This window comes from Hippocampus guttulatus, chromosome 12 (genome assembly GCF_054856545.1).
Source record: "Hippocampus guttulatus isolate MCC_2025c chromosome 12, RoL_Hgut_1.0, whole genome shotgun sequence".
Taxonomy (NCBI): Eukaryota; Metazoa; Chordata; class Actinopteri; order Syngnathiformes; family Syngnathidae; genus Hippocampus; species Hippocampus guttulatus.
In genome coordinates, this window is record NC_141272.1 from 2,735,427 (window position 1) to 2,754,561 (window position 19,135).

The 19,135-nt window shown below is 44.2% G+C and overlaps 1 protein-coding gene across 4 annotated transcripts in view; it reads right to left on the minus strand.

Moving 5' to 3' along the window:
* Window positions 1–19,135, minus strand: part of cntn5 (contactin 5) — an 80,730-nt gene that overhangs the window by 44,416 nt on the left and 17,179 nt on the right. For all 4 annotated transcript variants that reach the window (XM_086125832.1, XM_086125830.1, XM_086125833.1 and 1 more), the window contains exons 2-6: window positions 17,753–17,871; window positions 10,743–10,955; window positions 7,512–7,635; window positions 7,199–7,374; window positions 278–373 (exon numbers count right to left, since the gene is read on the minus strand). In XM_086125832.1, the coding sequence (XP_085981958.1) occupies window positions 278–373; window positions 7,199–7,374; window positions 7,512–7,635; window positions 10,743–10,955; window positions 17,753–17,807 (664 nt within the window). In that variant the 5' untranslated portion in view covers window positions 17,808–17,871. The remainder of the gene's footprint in view (window positions 1–277; window positions 374–7,198; window positions 7,375–7,511; window positions 7,636–10,742; window positions 10,956–17,752; window positions 17,872–19,135) is intronic.

Below are 19,135 nucleotides of genomic sequence, written 5' to 3' on the forward strand. Positions count from 1 at the left end.
TGCTCTTTATGCAAGCATTGTGCTAACCACGTGGAGTAAAAAATCTTACATGTTCGAACTGATTTTAAATCCGTTCAAAGGTATATATAAGTGGCGTATGATTCACGGGAAATGACGGTATTACGCTACTTACTCTTTTTCATTAGGTTGTTTACATATTTATTGCCTTGATGTGTTTCGTACAACATAACATGACCAAATTCGTGTTTCGTACAATGTAACACGACCAACTTCGATAGCCTAGCTAAATGACGGCCGAGGCCACGTTTCGCCTCACCTGGAGAATGCGGCGGCGGCGTGCACATGAGCACGACGCCTTGGCCTTCACGCACTGAGACGCCACCCCTGGTCTTTGCGTTGAACTCTCCGATGTCTGCAACACAATGCACAAAGAACATGGTGAACAACAAAACTATGAGTTTTAAATGAACTTATGAAAACGCATGTTTTGGTATTGTGGGAGGAAGCCCAATCTCAGAGGACCGAGCCAAGATTCAAACACAAAAACACTAAACACTCTCGCGCTGAGCCAGTTGGAAAAACGGGAACATGGAATTCTGATCTTTTTTTTTTTTTTTTTTTTTTTGGTCGCCGATTGTGAACGGGTTGGCTATCAGTATGGCCTTTCACGATGACTGGAAATTTTGGCCTTGGCGAATTTGGTCACATCAATTATTGAAATTAGCCAATTTCAGTGCTAAAGGACTTCAATCAATACTCCAGTGAGTTTTATTATTTTCACTTTTTTGTTTTTTTCTCGACAAAAGTTGGCTTTGCATACTCGCACATCAAGCCTAATTCGGTGAAATTTTGCGGGGCCTCAACATGCCTGAAAATTCACCAATTTTAGCAAGCCCGTGTGTCCAAGTGAACGAGTTTCGATGTTATGGATTCTGCGCACGACAGTCCCAAAACCAACTCTGTAGCGCCCCCTGGAAAAATCTGGTTCACCGGTTTAACCCATCAACATGAAATTAGGTGGGCTTTGTGGTCAGGACAACGCGCATAAAAACTATTTACTGAGCATCTTTGTTCATCTGTCAAGGCTTGTCTATAATGACAGGCAGAACAACGAAATGCTTTTCCGTTAGCTGGCATAGGGGACATAAATAGCTGCGTAGTCAGTTTTTGTGACATGTTTGTTCGGCGCTGTGTTGCGAGACTTTGGATGCGTAAAAGTGTGGAAAATATCGTCCTGGGCAGATGTGCGGCGTTAAACTGTCACACTTTTTTTTTTTTCCGCCGACGCGTTCCAATGCAGTCGGAGCATGGCGTCAAGGTTTAATGATCCTTCCCAGGATCACCTTGAAAAATATCGACTCCGTATTTAAATACACCTGCCGGTCTCGATGCTTTCCAAAAAATGCGGCAGAAACCGTACGATGTTGTTCTATCTGTGATCTTGTCCTTCTGATCAGGCCTTTTGCTCTCTCACCCCGCTGACACAAACCAATTGACCTCCCACTGATTTCTCCACATCGGCCTAAATTCCATCCATGGCGTCTTGCCGCTTGTCAGGCTGCTCGCCGTCTCCATCCTAGAGACGCTTGACGCCCCGTAATCATCCCTCATTTGTTCCATGCGACGACTATCGATCGGAGGCGCTCACCGCCTGCCCGCCGCCATCGTCGTCACGCTTGATTGACAAGCAGCTGTCAACCCTGCCCCGTCTCGTAATGCATAAATCCCCACTTATTGCTCGTCGGGGGCTTTAATCGACTAACTAGGTGGCGATAAGACCGCAATGGGGTCGTCTTCTAATCATAAAAGGTTAGCGTGCGTGATGCTCGTAAATAAAAAGAAGCGATGACGGCGTGATCAACAGTATGTTCTATTGTACAAGCAGAGTAATTACAAGGCTACAAAACAACTGCAGCACTGGCAAGACCAGATGGGATGCACGCTGCTATAAATAGCCCACATGCTGGGGAGTCGGTCCGGTCCTAATTTAATGAATATTGAATGGGCCAGAATGGGACCGAGTCCCCCACTGGTGAAGCATGATAACAAGTCCTTCCAAAGCGGAAGCATTGTCGCTCGGAATATCCAATCAGCGCGACGGGATTTGCTGGAAAACATCTGCCGGTGATGCTTTTTTTCGGGAGGGGGTTCAGACCTCGGCAAAGCTGGTTTGTGTTAGCCTGCATAAATATGTATTGTCAGGAGCATTAATGACAGGTGTGCAATTAAACGCAGCGTCAGGAAAGCGTAAGACGCACGCCGTTTTCCGCCAGCCGGCTTTTTTCAGCGGTTCATTTAAAAAATGATACTTATGTTAGATGCATTAAACACAAAAGGGGAAAACACTTTTCAGAAGGCCAACTCCTATCATAAATAGTTTGTGTCTGCGATTGGCTGGCGACCAATCGAAGGTGTGCCGGTAAACTGGGATGAACTCCAGGATGGAAGGATGAGAAAACAGACTATGGTCCGGCATGTCTTGTTTTGTTTTGAGGGGAAAAGCATATTTAAAACGGATTTGGTCGCAGCTCAGAGCGGTCAGGTGGAGAGAGGCCATTTAAAGATTTGAAAACAAATAATAGAATCTTAAAAAGAGCTCAAAAATGTATAGGGAGCCAGTGAAGGGATGCCAGAGTAGCAGCTATGTGCTCCCTCTTACGCGTACCAGTCAGGAGCAGCATTCTGGACCAACTGGAGATGCTGCATGGAGGATTTCATAAGTCTTTCATATTAATCAATACTCAAGAAATAGCTCTGATTTTCCATATTGTTGATGAGTACATCACTCTCGCTTGCGCAATATAATCAATGCCAGGAAAACATCAATAATTGGTTATAATAATCCTCAAAAAAACATTTCGTGAATAGATTTTAATGCAAGGCGGCCCGGTAGTCCAGTGGTTAGCACGTCGGCTTCGCAGTGCAGAGGTACCGGGTTCGATTCCAGCTCCGGCCTCCCTGTGTGGAGTTTGCATGTTCTCCCCGGGCCTGTGTGGGTTTTCTCCGGGTACTCCGGTTTCCTCCCACATTCCAAAAACATGCATGGCAGGCTGATTGGACGCTCTAAATTGTCCCTAGGTGTGAGTGTGGGCGTGGATGGTTGTTCGTCTCTGTGTGCCCTGCGATTGGCTGGCAACTGATTCAGGGTGTCCCCCGCCTACTGCCCGAAGACAGCTGGGATAGGCTCCAGCACCCCCCGCGACCCTGGTGAGGATCAAGCGGTTCGGAAAATGGATGGATGGATGGATGGATTTTAATGCAAGCTACATTTTTGTCTGATTTATCGACGGCATAACCCATTCTAAAAGTATTTGCTTGTGACAGCCCGAAATGAAATACAATACCAGTCGCTCCAGTGCGTGACACGATGTACTAAGCACGTTAATCAGGCAAAAGAACAAAAAAATCAAAAAACCCTTCTTCCATTTTGTGTAGAACGAGTTTGCAGAAGGCGATGGGGGCATCTGCAAATGAGTTATAAGCCAATCAATATTCATGACTTTTTTTTAAATAATGCAGCAACGGTCATTAAGGAGTCGTCCGACATTACAAGTCAACATATGTCTGCATGAATGTTTAAAAAAAAAAAAAAAATTAAAAAAAATTAAACCGGCGTGACGCAACCCGCGGCGAACGTCAGCAGGTGCTTGATGCTGATTAGCTTTGGCGGGCTTCAATCAGGACGCATTAACGTAAGCGCCATTTCTGACCGATGGAACATTCCTGAGTGGATTGTGGCTGCCACGGGTCTCAACTAATCACCGCTCGCTTGAAATAAATAAATAAATAAATAAAATGACCTTATTAGGAAACCAAGCCTGTTATTTAAATGCACTTGTTCAGAAATTTGCAAATAAAAGTCTCCAGTCAAGGTTGATCCAAAGAGCTTTTGGGTTGCATTAATAACAGAGACAGCACAATATCGCACATCTAATGTCAAGACAAACAGTAGGCCGTGATAAAATTGTTATGGCTCCTTCTGGTGTGTGTGTGAGACTTAGTACAACACCGTCATGGATAAGCATTTCACAACTACTTTCAGTGTCAGCCATTTTCAGACCGTTGTTTACTCTACCACATGATTTGAGTCGGCGTGTTCGTGTGAGTATTGCTATATTGTCTGTCAACGTGTTTTGCTGCATTGTTTCTGTTCTGCTATCTGTAGCTTACACTGTCACACTGATGCTACATCTTAGCCCCTCTGTGGCAACTCCCACTACACTGGGAATCCAATTTCTGTCGAGTTTGTTCTGACAGTGGTTTTTAAACCTGTTTTTGTCGTGCGGAGTCCAAAACTGGTCTCCAGTTTTTCTCTTGCACGCTAAATTTTGGAGCAATATTAAAGGTGTATTAAATTTTGTTAAATAAAACACTGAGATGGAATAGATACAATCTTTGAAAACTAAAATAGCTGAAAATGAAATAGGATTTACAACGGTATGCCCGTGCTAAAAAGGTTAAGAGAAAAGCCACCGATAATCCCCTTAATTCTGACTGCTATCTTTCTGTTTGCACTTATTGATCGTATTGACCTATTGGGAGCTGCGCGCACCTCCCACTGCACTCTCTCAATTGTGAACTGCACAAACAAGTTGCCACTTAGCTGTCGATGAGTCCAATCAGAATCAGCTCTTACTACAGCTAATTTGTGGAATATCGTTTACCATGACAAACCATGGAGAGAAAAAAATAGACGTTCCATAAAAAATTTTGTAATCGGCATTCCAATTTTAGTTGTAATCAGCATACAAATGTAACTTATAGGGGTTTTTTTCCTCCAAATTATTCCCCAGTGCTGTGTTACCATTAAGCTAGCAATTATAAGGCAAAATGTTTTATGGCTGTTTTAAATACGCAAGTTGCCCTTCACTGTTTTAAGTTGGATGTTTAGTTTGACGGTAAACTTCCACTTGCAATGGTATTAAAGCCTCGTCTTGGAAAAATTATTCACCGTCTGCCAAGTTAAGTTGATTTCTACTCCTGAGTTGAAGGCTTTCTGTGCATTGGCCTTGAAAACAAACAAACAAACTGCTGGATACCTACACCCCACAGACAGAGGGGATGTGGTGCCTAGCACCGTCAAAGCAGCAGCTCGAGTGCAGAGCTCTGACCCAAAAGAAGGCTGTGAGTGGAACATCTTTTTGCAGGCGGCGTGACCGAAGCGTTCCCAGTGGCCTCTGGCTGCTCCGCTCCGCCGCCGCTTGGCCGGTGAGCCGTTGCGCAGCCTTTACCTGACCCAGCAGAAATTCTGCCAGCAAGAATCGACCCGGCGCAACCCCAATCCGGACGACGAGGTGTTCATTCTGAGGAAGTCACGCATGACCTACGATTCTCATCTGCGGCTGAAGAAGTGGAAATGTAATCTACTAAATTGGCTGCTCGGGGTTTTTTTTGGAATATAACAAACACATTTGAGGCTTTTGGGAAGGGAGGGGATCAAAACTCTTGTAGACATCTTGGGTAAAAAGAAAAAAAACCCAACATTGTAAACATGAATATGCCAATTAGAGGCAGTTGACTGCATAAAACTGCTAAAATATTGCAAGCATCAAAACATAAAATGACCGGTGTCAATTCAATCAGACCTTTTCAATCCGGGTCACGGCACCAATGAAAAAGTTCTGATCATACTTTCACCGGACGTTTTACCTGGAATGCCGTCAAAATAATAGTAAAAATAAGCACTAAACTGTATATCAGGGGTGCCCAAGTCGGACCTCCAGAGCCCCTATCCAGGATGATTTACATGTCCCCTGCTGCATAATCTCAGTTGAACTATTTAATGGATGCCAGAAAGACGGGCACGCGGCCATTGAGCCTTTTTCTGTTCGATGTGGAGGAAAGTCTGATGTGTACAAAATGGTTCTGACTCTTATTCTGTCTTGGCCGCCCTGACAGAGAAATGAAATAAAATGACACATGAGACCATTAATTTTTTTCAAGGCAACGTCGAAAGTTGAGTTTGAAATCAAACTGGGCAGCGAACGTTCTGATGAGAGAAGCAGTAGACCTCAACAGATTTAAACTCTTGGTCCAATGGCAAATGTTTGTTCAAAATTCAACTCGACAGCCCCATACTAGCGCTTGTTTGAGACCGTTTCTGCAACTCGGCAGCGTGATGAAAACAAGGCAACGCGTTGGCCTTTACTGTGAAAGCGCAACTTGAAAACAAGTAATTGGACAAATAGTCTGTCACCACATACGGGAGGGAAAAGAGTCAATAAAGCGCTTCGCACGCATGCGGTCCACAATGTGACTCAAAACGTTGATGGCTTCAGTCGAACCCAGCAGCATTTCTGCTCTGTGCACTTAAAAGAATTTTGGCCAATGAAAACCCCGAAAGCTCTAGTGGCCTTAAGAAGAAATGGCTTTTTAAGAAAAGACCCCAGTTCCTTTTTTTCTTTTTTTTGTTCTCTGTGCATATAGTTCCAAGCTAATGGAGCCATTTGTTTCCTCGCTCTCTCCTCCCGCAAGCACAACACACAAGACTGTGAACTTTCTTCCTCCCTGTAGGATCACCACTGAGGCCGTTATGGTCTTTGCTCATAAAAACCAACAGTGTACTTCTCTTTTTGCTGGCCTGAAGTTGTGATACTGTTCGGGAGCCCTGCAAATTAGTAGTGGAGGGTTGAAGGTGGTGGTGGTGGGGGTTGAGGGGGTGGGGGAGGGGGGGGCGCACTGACCACCACATTGTAGCAATGAAGGGAACATCCTGTCAATGCCGCTCGTCAGCTTCATCCGAGGAAACAACTACAAAGACATCATAGCTAATGATCCGGTAAGCCCCGAGTATCCTAACCCAGTTCCTTTCGCTCTTTTTTTGTTCCACGTGGCACCATTTTACTCCATTTGAAATCAACGAATTCCTCAATCAGTGGAAAAAGTATTTTTTTTTGGGGGGGGGGGCCTCAGAGAGGCAAGGTGGGGCGAAAATATTTAAAGCTTTGAAAACAAATAAAATAAAAGAACGAAAATGTATCGGGAGCCACCGAAGGGATGCCGAAGTGGGTGTTTTGTGCTCCCTCTTACGAGTAGCGGTCAAGAGGCGAGCAGCGGCATGTTGGACCAACTGGAGTCGCTTAATGGAGGATTGGCTGACTCCAAAGTAACGTGCATGAGAGCAATCCAGCCGAGATGTGACGAAGGCATGAATGACTGTTGCTCTCGGGAGAGGAGAAGCTTGACCCAATTCACACTATTTAATAGCGTACAAGGTGAACGAAACATCTTGACTCACATGCAAACTGTAGATGAGCATCCCGGCTCAGAACGGTGCCAAACGTGTTCTTGGCGCGGCACTGGTACGTCCCAAAGTCAGCTTTCTCGCTGGCGTTGGCGATGATCAAATTGCCCTCGGCGAGCCTGTAGCGGAAGCCCGCCCTGGTGTCCACCTGGGTGCCGTTGATGTACCAGCTGTGCAGAAAAGCACACGGGAAGTAGTTTGGCCGAGGCCTACGCTTGTGCTCGTTTGTTTGAGGCGGAGTCTGCAAAATCAGCAGCACGCGTTCCGACAAGACAGCAGCAAACGTCACGGGCAGAGGCGCAATTACCTGTATGTGGGCGGCGGGTTCCCTCGTGCCTCACAGTGCATCACCACTTTGTTGTCGCGGCCGTCCAACGGGAAAATCACATCGTCCGGCTCCTGGAGGAAAATAGGTCCAAACTCGTCGCTCTCTAAACAAAAGAGACGGGAGGGAAAGGGTGAGAGAGAGGTGAAAAAAAGGGAGGATAATGGCCACGATCGCTGCGGGAGGTCCACTCGCAATCTGCAAATTTGTTTACTCCAGATTGTTCCCGTGGCTTGAGTGTGTTTCCAAATCAAGATGATAAAAGCAAACAGGCAACCTGCGAAGGAATCACAATGGACAGCTGCTTTTCATAACGCAGAGGAGCAATTTGGTGTTCTACAAATACAAATGCTGGTAGATGAATAAATGTTCAAATATATATATATATATATATATATATATATTTTGCAATTAGTATCCCCCTGTATTGTTGACACATCATTTGGAAGCAAAGGTGGCCCACAATAGGACCCTCAACTTTAAATTTACATTGAAACATAGAAAATACATTATTTAAAAAATGATAATAATAAAATAGCAATTAAAAATATATATATATATATAAGCATCGACTGTTCCTGCAGCGCACTCCTTGGCCTCTTGGGGGCAGTGTGCTGGCATGAAAGTATGGAGTACACACTTCCATGAGCATTACAAGAGTAGAAGAAGAAGGTTGCTGTCACATTCTTTTAATAGAACTCATTCTTCACAGATTGGGAAGAATGTCGGCTTTGGAGGATTGTTATTTTACTTGTACTGTGTTCAGGACCGCCTTTCGCCAACGGGCTTGCCTGGGTTCGAAGCCCTGGTGCCTGAGATTAATGTTTATCAGTCGTCATTCCTTGTGTGATGACAATATATGGTGAATGCACCCTTCAAGCCCCCCTACTCAAGATCGAAAAAATTTGTTTCCCATTCCGAGCGCAATTCACATTCGGCATTAAAGCACGCACAATAAGAGCATCCGGTAACAAAGCAGTCACTTGAGACGGGCGAAGGAGCGTGTTTGCATTTAAAAAAGGTCTGATTTCTTTCGGTTTGATTGTTTTTTCCCCCCGTCCACTGATCTGTTTGCAGAATCAACATTAAAAAAAAAAAGACAAGGTTTTTTTATTTGTCCGCCTGGAAAATCGACGCTCGTCCCACAAATAGTCAGTGGCACAATGACAGGTTTTCCTGCTGATAAGAAACCCTCGAAGCATACAAACATACAACATTCCCATCATCCATAATCTCTGCCTTTTCTTTGCTTCAGAGATTTACATCTAAAATTCAAACCAACAGGACACGCCATTAGGTATACTTGCACCATCCGGTAAGATCCAATATGTACTTTTGCACATTGTGTGTGTGTATATATCACACATACACACACATATATATTCGCGCTTGTGTTTGTTAAAAAAAATAATGGAAGCATGAGGACCTGGAAAAAGGAATTCCGTATCAAAGTGCAATCGCAATCTTGAAAATGTTTTACATTCTATCCAAAATTATTTTGTGGACCCCAAAACGACGTTTTACAGATCCCAGCTTCAGACCCCGTGCTCTACTTTACCTTCCAACTTTGTCAGTGGGCTCACTGGACACTCAAAAGACAGGCGGCTCATTTCAAATTGAAACCCACAGCCGTCTGTCACCCACGCGATGAGAAATCAGCAGACGTCGGGAAAAGGTACGTGATGGCAGGTCGAAAAAGAAGCACGGTCGTGAAACAAGCAGGGGGGGGGGGGGGGAAAACATCGGCTACTTGAGTCTGCTTTTATGCAGACACTTGACATTTCCGTTTCTTAAGCACTCCAGATGCAATGAGTATGATGCTATTAATTCAGCATTAACAGATCGATTTGTCATTATAGCCGCGCTAAATGAATTACTATGGCAAACGGGAGATTTATGACAGAGTGCTTCCGGCCCCTGCTTGGACTGATCCTGACAAAAATATCCATCATCCGGGCGGTTACCGTGATGACAAGCGGGTGGCACTGAGAAAGCTGTAGCCCAGGCAGCGTGCGTGATGGATGAGTGGGATTCAAATCCAGATCGTGGCGGCCAGCCCCGTTCAAATTGGGGAAAAGATGGCGGCAACTGTGCCAACTCAAAGGGATTTGGACGCAACAAAAATGCTCACTTTTCCTTACAACTTCCCGTTTGCGACGATGCTATACAACGAATGTGTCAAACACAGTGTATAAAGTTGGGGGATAATTTCGCACTCAATAAAAGAAGCCAAACAATGTGCCTTTAAGTACAACTAGCTTAAATGACACAAAGTAAAAATCGTTCGCCAAGTCAAAACAGATGAGCCTCGCTCGTTACAGCGAATCGCAGGCGGTTAATAGCTTGGCTGAACAAACAAAAACAAAATCCCGTAAACACAAGCGCAATGTTAGCCAACTGGCGGATGGCCTCAAATGACAGCATCACTCCACACACTGTGGCTAATGTTAAAGCGTGACCATTGTAGCTGCACCGTCTCAAATTTTAGGAGCAAAGTGCTACAGTATGGAGGCAGTATTTAAGATTGCATGACTGTCCGTGTTTTATGTTATGCCTTGTGTTTTATTATGTTAACTGTTTATGTTAAGAAACCTGCCTTGGGACTACGGCTGAAAACTAGCATTTATGCTAGGTACGGCACATTTACACTGTTGTGTCGTAATTTCATATGAAACTCAATGTGCATCACATCATGAAAAGTACAACGTTTTGAAAGCAGTCGCATACAAAAACATGAAAGACATTTCAAAGCAAAGCAAAGGAGCTTTCTGAAATTAGCAAAAGAGCATCCAGCACAAGAATGCGATTTTTGGAAAACATGATTTGAAAAAGGCTTTGAACAATCTCAATCATAGTTTTTAACCTGGATTCAAACAAATTAACATTTTATGTTTTTTAATCTTTTTTAATCACTCTGACAATAAAAAATAGCAGAAAATTGGTGGGCCATATTATACACAAGCATAGAGAAAAGAAATCGCTATCTTCTAAAGGTGATATGGAAGGGGGCTGCGATAAAAAGCCATACTATTATACGCTCATTTCCACGTCACACAATAGATCAGTACACGCGTACCGTCGGAGATACTACAGTGTAGAAATTTTCAGGACGGCGACCCCAAGTGGAAAAAAAAATACCTGCACCTCACATCCATCCTGTTGATATTCGCGTACATGCACGAAGCTTTGAAATAAAACCCACTGGTTTCATACCTTTACTTCTGTAGTCCTCCTGAGAGCCGAAGAGGCTGAGGGCCGGATGCGGGTGACGGGCGAAGACGGGCCATTCGGGCGGCGCCTCCAGCCCGCCGCCGTGCTGCTGCCGGTTTCGTCCACGAGGGTTGAGCAGCGACGACGAGCCGTCCGCTTTCATCCGCAGCACGGCGGCGTACGAGATGGGCCGCGCCGCCACAGCTCCTCCGAAATCTGCGACGAGAGGTCATTCACAAATAAATATACAGTATATTCGCTTCAAATAAAAATACGAGAAAACAAAACCATTATTGTGTCACAATAATGGTACGTATAAAACAAGGAAACATTTGAATGAAACGACGCTAAACGCTACAGTGGAATAAATGAATGAAAGGATGGCAACACATTTTTCCAACAGTTTTCCCCAATCTACTGTAGTTTGTTCCGTTTTTAATGTACTGTATGTCCAATTAAAAGAGAGGCGGCATTGACGCCCCCCTCCCCCGGCTTCAATGTGCTTCCTTAATTGGAGCTTTATCATCAAATGGAACATAAAGGCTGAGCAACACAATTTACACCTTTCAAGGAGAGTTTCTCGACTACGGTAAAATACAGTTCCCGAGTGGCCGTGCGCCAAATGTGTTGTTTTAAAAACGACCCAAGCCGGCATTTCATGTGGCTCAAAGACAAACTGAGAAGTCACAGATGGTGACGATGAACGGCAGAACATCAAGCGCTGCGAGACAAACGCAAAAGGCTCAGAGTCCGGGTGCAGCGAGAGTTGAGCGGGATGTGATTAGAACGTAATGCAACCCAAGAAGTAATCTGAGGACCCTCGGGGAGGCGTCGGCTCAGAACAAAACAGAGCATGTGATTACTGCCTTACATGTGTTATGTGGAAGAGACGACACATGGACACGATACAATTTTTTTCTGCGCGCCATTAAATGTGACATAGGTGTAAGGACGGCGGTCTTCTAACTGGATTCCCTCAAAGGAGCATCAAACAGCCGCAGCTCATTCAGAACAATGTAGCCCGAGTTCTGACCAAAACAAAGCGATCAAAACGCAGTCCGGTTCTAAATGCTTGACAGTGGATACAATAATGCCTCTGGTCTTTCAACCACTCGGTTTAACTAAACGGTTTCAGTCCTGAACACATGAAAGAAAAGGTCCTGGAATGTAAACACAGTCGGGTTCTGAGGTCAGCAGATTTGGGCTCATTCGTGGAGCCCAGAGTTGCGAGGAAACATGGTGAAGCAGCATTTCGATGTTGTGCTGCACTCAAATGGAATAAATAAGCTTCAAACATCAGTGAAGTCAGCCCTAAGTGTAATTTTTTTTACGCATCAAATCTATGATTCAAGTCTTTTAAAGCATTTCAAATCATTTCCCCCCCCCCCCCATCATCTTGTTCTCGTGCTGTATGTTGTGTTAGTAATTTTTGTAACCTATTTTTAATGACTTTAGTTTTCTTTTAAACTAAATTATGTTTGTAAATGCCTTTAAATGCTGTATTTATAATTATGTGAAGCACACTGAGTTACTTTATTGCCCTTACTTTGGTTAAATAAACACATGCAAAAAGACAGACGTCAATGGTCCTCGTGTTGTTTTTTTCTCTTTTTGAATAAGCCCAGGCGCAAAACTTTGTAATTCAGTCAAAACAGTTGTCGATCGCCCTCACTTGGTTCAAAACAACAGGTGAGGACAGCCAAATACAAAATAAGCAAACGTTTGAGAGCTCAAGGCAATCAGGACAAAAGCAGGTTGCCCATTTATTTGAGTCGACAAAGACTCGAAAAAAAACCACAAATGCAAGTCAATCGACTCTCCTTTGTTTTCAGTAAACCAAAGACTCACAATCCACTAAAAATGTTGATTGCTCTGACTCATCCTTGCTTCTTTAATATGATGGCGACATTAGAGATGCGTTGTCATTGAATAAAATCTGCCGGAATGATGGCATCTTCGCGCTGGGCAATATTCCACCCTCGTTTTCCAATACCAACTCCAAGGCGCTTTTTGCTCAATGGCATCACTTTTGTATTCGTATATGTTTTTCTCTTACATTTTCACTTTGGCGTCGAGCATGGATTAGCTTGTCGCATATTGTCCCAACAAGAGGGCTCGCATTGTGTACAGCTAAAGAGCACGTTGGAAAAGGTCATTTGCTTTATTTGTGGCAAGAATGGCGGTCTTGGCTAAATCGAAATCCTGACGAATATATCGCACTGGCAAAAAGAAAAAAAAACACCTTTTGTTGAGCTATTAAAGCTCACCTCCTCTTCCTCTTGTGAAGGCTGTTCACCTCATCTGATCAAAACGATGACCCTCGTCGCGCCGTACTTTTCAGAAGCGGCAGCAAAGCGGTGAAATGCTGATTGCCTGACAAAAGGACGCGGCAAATTCAATTTGTGGCCATTGTTGAGGAGCGGTCAACACTGCCATTGCGATAACATCATTTTGAACAATATAAGCCTGATTATCGTATAACCCATAGTTCGAGGTAATGAAGTACTTTTTCTTCCCCGCAGTCATTTTTCAGGTACATTTACTTTCCACGAGTATTTACTTTTCTGAAAACTTTTTACTTCTTTGTTAAAATAGGACTGCCGCCCCTATTAACTCATTCACTCCCAAAGACGTTTTTAAACGTCTTTTCAGACTTGGTCCAGAATTGGCTGGTACTGAATGAGTTAAGCTTCGAAGAAAATGATACAAGGTAAAAATGGCAAAAATAAAGCGAGGTAAAGTCAACCATATAAAGTATTTGTCCATTGGGTCTGAAGCCAAACCACGATTTAATTTAATTGAAAAAATTTGCAGTTGAATCTGTACTTCCCACTTTGTCACTTTTTTTTTTTAAACTTAATAATCTATAATTCTACTTCAGTGCACACATGAGCACTTTTTTTTTTAACCTCTGGATGTAACGCGCATTAACATATAAGCTATAAGGTCAGCATTAGCCAAATCGTACCAAAGTGTCTTTAGGCACTGCGCCTGGCATGTAAATTAGCCGCGACGGCGAGAGGTGAGGCCCAGGCAAGATGGCATGTTGGGGAGACCCGGGGACCCGACTTGTGGCGGCTCCAGACTTGGGAGCAAAGAATTAATGGGACTAATGTACAGTAAATCCACGAGACACTGGCTGGGGGCAGATGAGAATGATTAGTCGACAGAGCGTGAGATTAATGAAGACCTTCACGGGGGAGATTCTATTGACTGAGGCTGATTAAGCTGGAGTACATTGACGCAGCGAAATATCCTCCACGGAGTCGGCGGGTCGGAATCATTTTCGTCTGCATCCACGACCACTAAAATCTTTTGACTTGATCCTCGCGCTTGCGAAAAGATTGCCCCAGTAACGAGGTCGAGCAAAACACACACGTGTGCACACGATACGGCAAATAATCTTTGGACAGAGAAGATGAGGGCAGATCATGTTTTCTTTGCTGTAATCATCCTCATGAGCAAAGAGTACCAACTGTGAAAGTCGTGCTCCCTACTTTATTTTAATAAATTGACCAGAAAAGAGTGACACGAGCGCAAAGGCAAAATGTCATTAGCCCTTTGGTTTAATCATGGAAGGAGACTGCTCCTACTTTGTTGTAAGATCACCATTATTAGGATTTACTAAAAACAGGTGAATACTATAAGACAGGAAAATAATTACAAATCAACTAAACCTACTTTGTTTGAATAAGCCCTAAAGTAAAGATCACATGAAGTATGCCAATGTGGATCACTGACCGGTAAATCCAAGATTAAAAAAAATAATAATAATTCTCGGTGAGTTAAGACTGACAGAACAGTGAACAGAAAATTCAATCACTTCATTTTTAAACCAATGCGCAAAGACAAAAGTCAATCACCCTTCATTTGTTTCAATAATCGCATAAACAAAGGCCCGCAAAACACCACAGAAAAAAGTTGACCGGCCTTACTTTGGTGTAATAAACTGACTGGCAAAGACAGAAGTCCATCGCGACAACTTTGCTGGAATCCATCGACACGCAGAACGTACAGGCAGACGAGCGAGACACGCGTGACAGTGAAGACAAAAGGCAACCGCCCTTACTTTGTTTGAAGAAACTCAATCACAAGACAAACAAACTCTGGTTGCTCTTACTGATAACAGAGACAGATTATTCCGGCATAGTTGGATTCAGACGACTCGATCGTGAACTCAACCCTGCCTCCCAGTTCTCTACCGGTCCCGCGTTTAGCTAACTAGCATGTGCTGGCTAATTAGCATGTGCTGGCCGTCGGCCGACAGGGCTTAAATATCCAACAATGTTCTCGCCGGTGATATTACAGACATTTCCATCTTCATATACAGCGTTCTGAATATTAGAAGAGATAGCATAGGTTTTAAAGGTTTTAATGTATAATGAGTTATCTGCACATTAGACAAGTGTGGCAGCACCTGCTGTCATATTTGCTTCATGTCTGAAGTATTCGCTAATTGGCTGCAGACTGGCTGGCTCATGAAAACATCCTTTTAACCGGCACTGGCATCGCCACACAGACTCCCGAAAAAAAAAAAAAATCAAATTCTGAATGCAAAGCTGATTTTATTTCCTGGGCACAAGTTGTGAGTACAAGGGCGCTCCTGCCAGTTGGAGGAAGGCCACCACTCCCTGATGGTGCTACCCAAAATAGACCCCCCATCCGGTCAGGAATGGCGACAGAATCGTCAAGTCTTCGCCTCGGCAAAAGCTTCTTGTGCCCAGAGTAATCAAACGAGAGCCATTTAAAACGCTAAAGAAAATAAAAGCAATAAATAGACTGACAAGATGCCAACAGACAAAAGCCAATTGCCCTGACTTGGTTTTAATAAATCGACACACGTCGTCTCACTGAACAGCCATGACAAATGTCAAACGCACTTAGTTTCGAGAGTTTAGAGGCTCCAAAAACAGAGGCGACGGAGGTCAACCGCACTTACCGTATTTTCCGCACTACAAGGCGCACCTAAAAGGATTCACCTTATAATCCGATGCGCCTTATATTGGTCCAAATATATAGAAATATATACTGGTGCTACATCCAATCACATCTGATTGATAAACATGTGGGGGTTTTTTTAAATCCGGGTTTCCTATTGCGCAGGTGCATCTTGCAGCTAAGAGTCTATCACGGCAATATACTCATTTCATGTGCAGTGCATCAAAATCCGTCCATTTTCCCCAAAGCGTATTTGTTGCGAATGACACCTTCGCCCTTGGTCAAAGTGGCCTCATGCATCACCAATGTAGTCAACGCATGGATATTCCCTGTAACCCACTTCTTTGAAACAGAGACACCTCAGAGGGACGGCTGAATTACACGTCCGCACTCGACACTGTGGTTCAATCAGCATCGGGGTGAGAGACGAAAATGGCTCAGATGTCGCCGCCGTGCCGGCCCACTTTTTTTTTTTTAACCATGAGCGCTAAAGCCGCCCCCCTCCCTCCTGCCTCCCCGATGTCGGACGCTTATCTGCAGAAATGAAAAAAGGAGCAGATAGCCGAGAGAGGGAGTCAAATCATAATTCGGAGCGGAGAGAGAGCAGTGGCGCAGCTGTTCTCAAAAGTGGGCATCTCTTTGAATGTTCCGCGAGAACAATGGAGCAATAATCCATTACACAAGCCATCATGTCAAAAGTATCGTGGCGCATAAAAGGCAAAAATCGCACCCTCGGGGGCGTCTGAAGTGGCACGCCGAAGCCCATCGAGCCTTTGTGACAGCTGTCGGCGCTAAACTCAGCACAAAAGGCTTTGCCATTTCAAAATGCGGGGGTTCTTAAATTTTGCGGGTCCAGGAACCCCTTTAAGTGGAGGTTTTTCCCCGAATGCCGATGAAATACGCGTAACTAATGTGCACCCGTACGGTCAAGGCCACGGGAATCGAGTAGTCAAACGACGACAATTATTTTCTCACTCAAAGGTTATTTTCCATAAATTAGACTGAATGTTTCCAAGACGATGTCATCTTGTTCTGAATTTTTGATATGAAAGCCAAAGTTAAAAATGAAAAGAAAGGCAGGATTTTGGATAAAAAGACATGTTTTTTCCCTCTAAAGTGTTTGCTCTGCTTTATAAGTCGAAGTACTGCTGCGAAAAAAACAACCCAAAAAGCAATCAAGACGTTCCTGAGGATGACAGCGCCCATGGCAACTGACTCACACAGGGAGACTGTTAGATGAGGCCTCTTTGGCACCTAAGTATTTGTAGATGGGTGATTTGAACTAGGCCGGGTGATCCGGGTCATGGCACCAATGACCTCACAATATTATTCTAACAGTAGCTATTGGAAGACTGTACATTCTCAGCTGAATTATTTAAAAAGTGCCAGGAAGATGGACACACGGGTGTGTAGCAGCCCAAGTGACAATATGTGACTTGATGTCTGAACCGGATTGAACTGGAAAGTGTGGTAAGGGTGCCGATATGTATGAAGATGTAGACACAAGAGGTGGCATCAAAGACATCTTTGAAAGATGTTTTGTTTGATTCCAGATCAGCAGCCTAATTGCTTCAATTATATCTATTTCAAACAAAAAAAAACAACAACAACACCCTCACAGGAATCCAAACGACCCGAGATGGCAAATTGGAGTTTGGTGGCTCATAAAAACAAACCAAGATATTTTCAATACCGTCTGGAAAATGGAATTTACATTAATTGAACGACAGAAAATAAATCAACTTTCCGTCCCCGTTTATTGACACACACTCGTGTATATGCTCCGCATACGGATGCGGAATATGGCCAATACTTCAATCATGAGGAAAAACCGCACCACTCTGTGACCACCGCGGCTTCTATTTTCGGCGGCAATTCTCTTTTTCCTTCATATACATGTAAATGTGTAATATGCAATTTTCTCCCCAGCCCTCAAATATGCACACACCAAGACCCCGACAACACCCTCATTTGCATTACGACATGTCGTCCCCTGTGATTCCCCCAGCCCAAAAAGGCGGCGCTTTCCTTCTCAGACGAGATTATTCGGCGGGACGGCGGCGAGCCTCTCTTACCTGAAAGGCCGCTGATGACAGAGAGGAGGAGAATTGGTTTCCATGGTGACCCCATACTTTTCGAGGAGGGTCCCTTCAGCGAGAAGGTCAACAGCTCTGCTTCTTCATTCAAACTGCGCCTGCACGCAATGGCAACACGGTTAGCGAGATGCAACGCAACTTTGGCGCATTATTTACGATGTCGATGGTCAGAGTCAGAATAATGTGTCGTCCATCTCGTCTTTTGATCTTTCTCGTACTTGACGTCACATTTGTCTTGTTCGTAGGGCTGGACGATAAGGCCAAAAATTTCATTTTAAATTGAACCCATTCATGGGAAAGTATAATTTTAGATTGGCCTTTTTTTTAATTTTCAAAAATATATTAGCATATGAACATAAGACAGCATAACATAAGAGGGGGGGGGCAGCCTCCACTTCAGGTGGGTCACTGCTCCAATTTACCCCCGATGCATGTGGACTGCGACCCAAAATGTCATGCCATGCAAATGGGATCCATCACAAACCACCAAACAGCAATCAAAAAAATACCTCGAGATCTCTCGAACAAAATAAATAAATCGAAAGATGAATAAAGAAACGCACAGCATCCTTGAAAGAATTCGAAAAGAGCAAAGCATTTTGTAATCATGTGGTGGACAATGGATACAAATCAGGCATCGTTTCCTGAACGGCGCTGACCTTTGTCGTCAATCATCTCTGTCACAGCCTGTGTTTATCTCTGATTAGGTGTAACATGCGTACTCTCTGTGGCTCTCTCTCCACCTCTGCCCAGCACAGCCCGCACGGTGATTGGGAAAGTCGGAGAACGTCCAGGGTTGAGGGAAGCATGTCCACATCCAGCAGGAGCTGTCGCGCATTTATCATTTATGGAAGTAGAGAGCTCGCCTCGCCCCTTCTACCCAACTTCCCCCTTTCTTTCCCCGGTGGAACACTGCTCTACTTCTGCCTCGGATGTTTTGGTCGCAATCACACCCATCGAGTTAGTAGCCCTTCAATTACTGGGGTAGATATCTTGGTTGTGTCAACAAATTGGGTACTGAGGGAACAAAATGCAAAACATTTTGATGGAAATAAGAACACACGGGGGCACTATTTTTGTGCCGAGAGCATGTCTGGTGCAAATTGCTGTCAAACTGTGCACACGGATGGAGATTTCTTTCTTTCAGTATTTTCGTAGAGAGGCGCAGTTAGAAATTGGCGTTTGCGCCGTTGTGGGCGTCAACACAGACGACGAGAGCGGACCTCTGTAAAATGTGAAGATACTCGCCGCAGTTCCACAGAGACTCCGTCTACCCGCGCTGATGACCACCAACACAATCTAAAATTTAACTCCTAAACGATTTCCACCGGCCCAAAAAATCTGCACGGAGCCTGAATATCC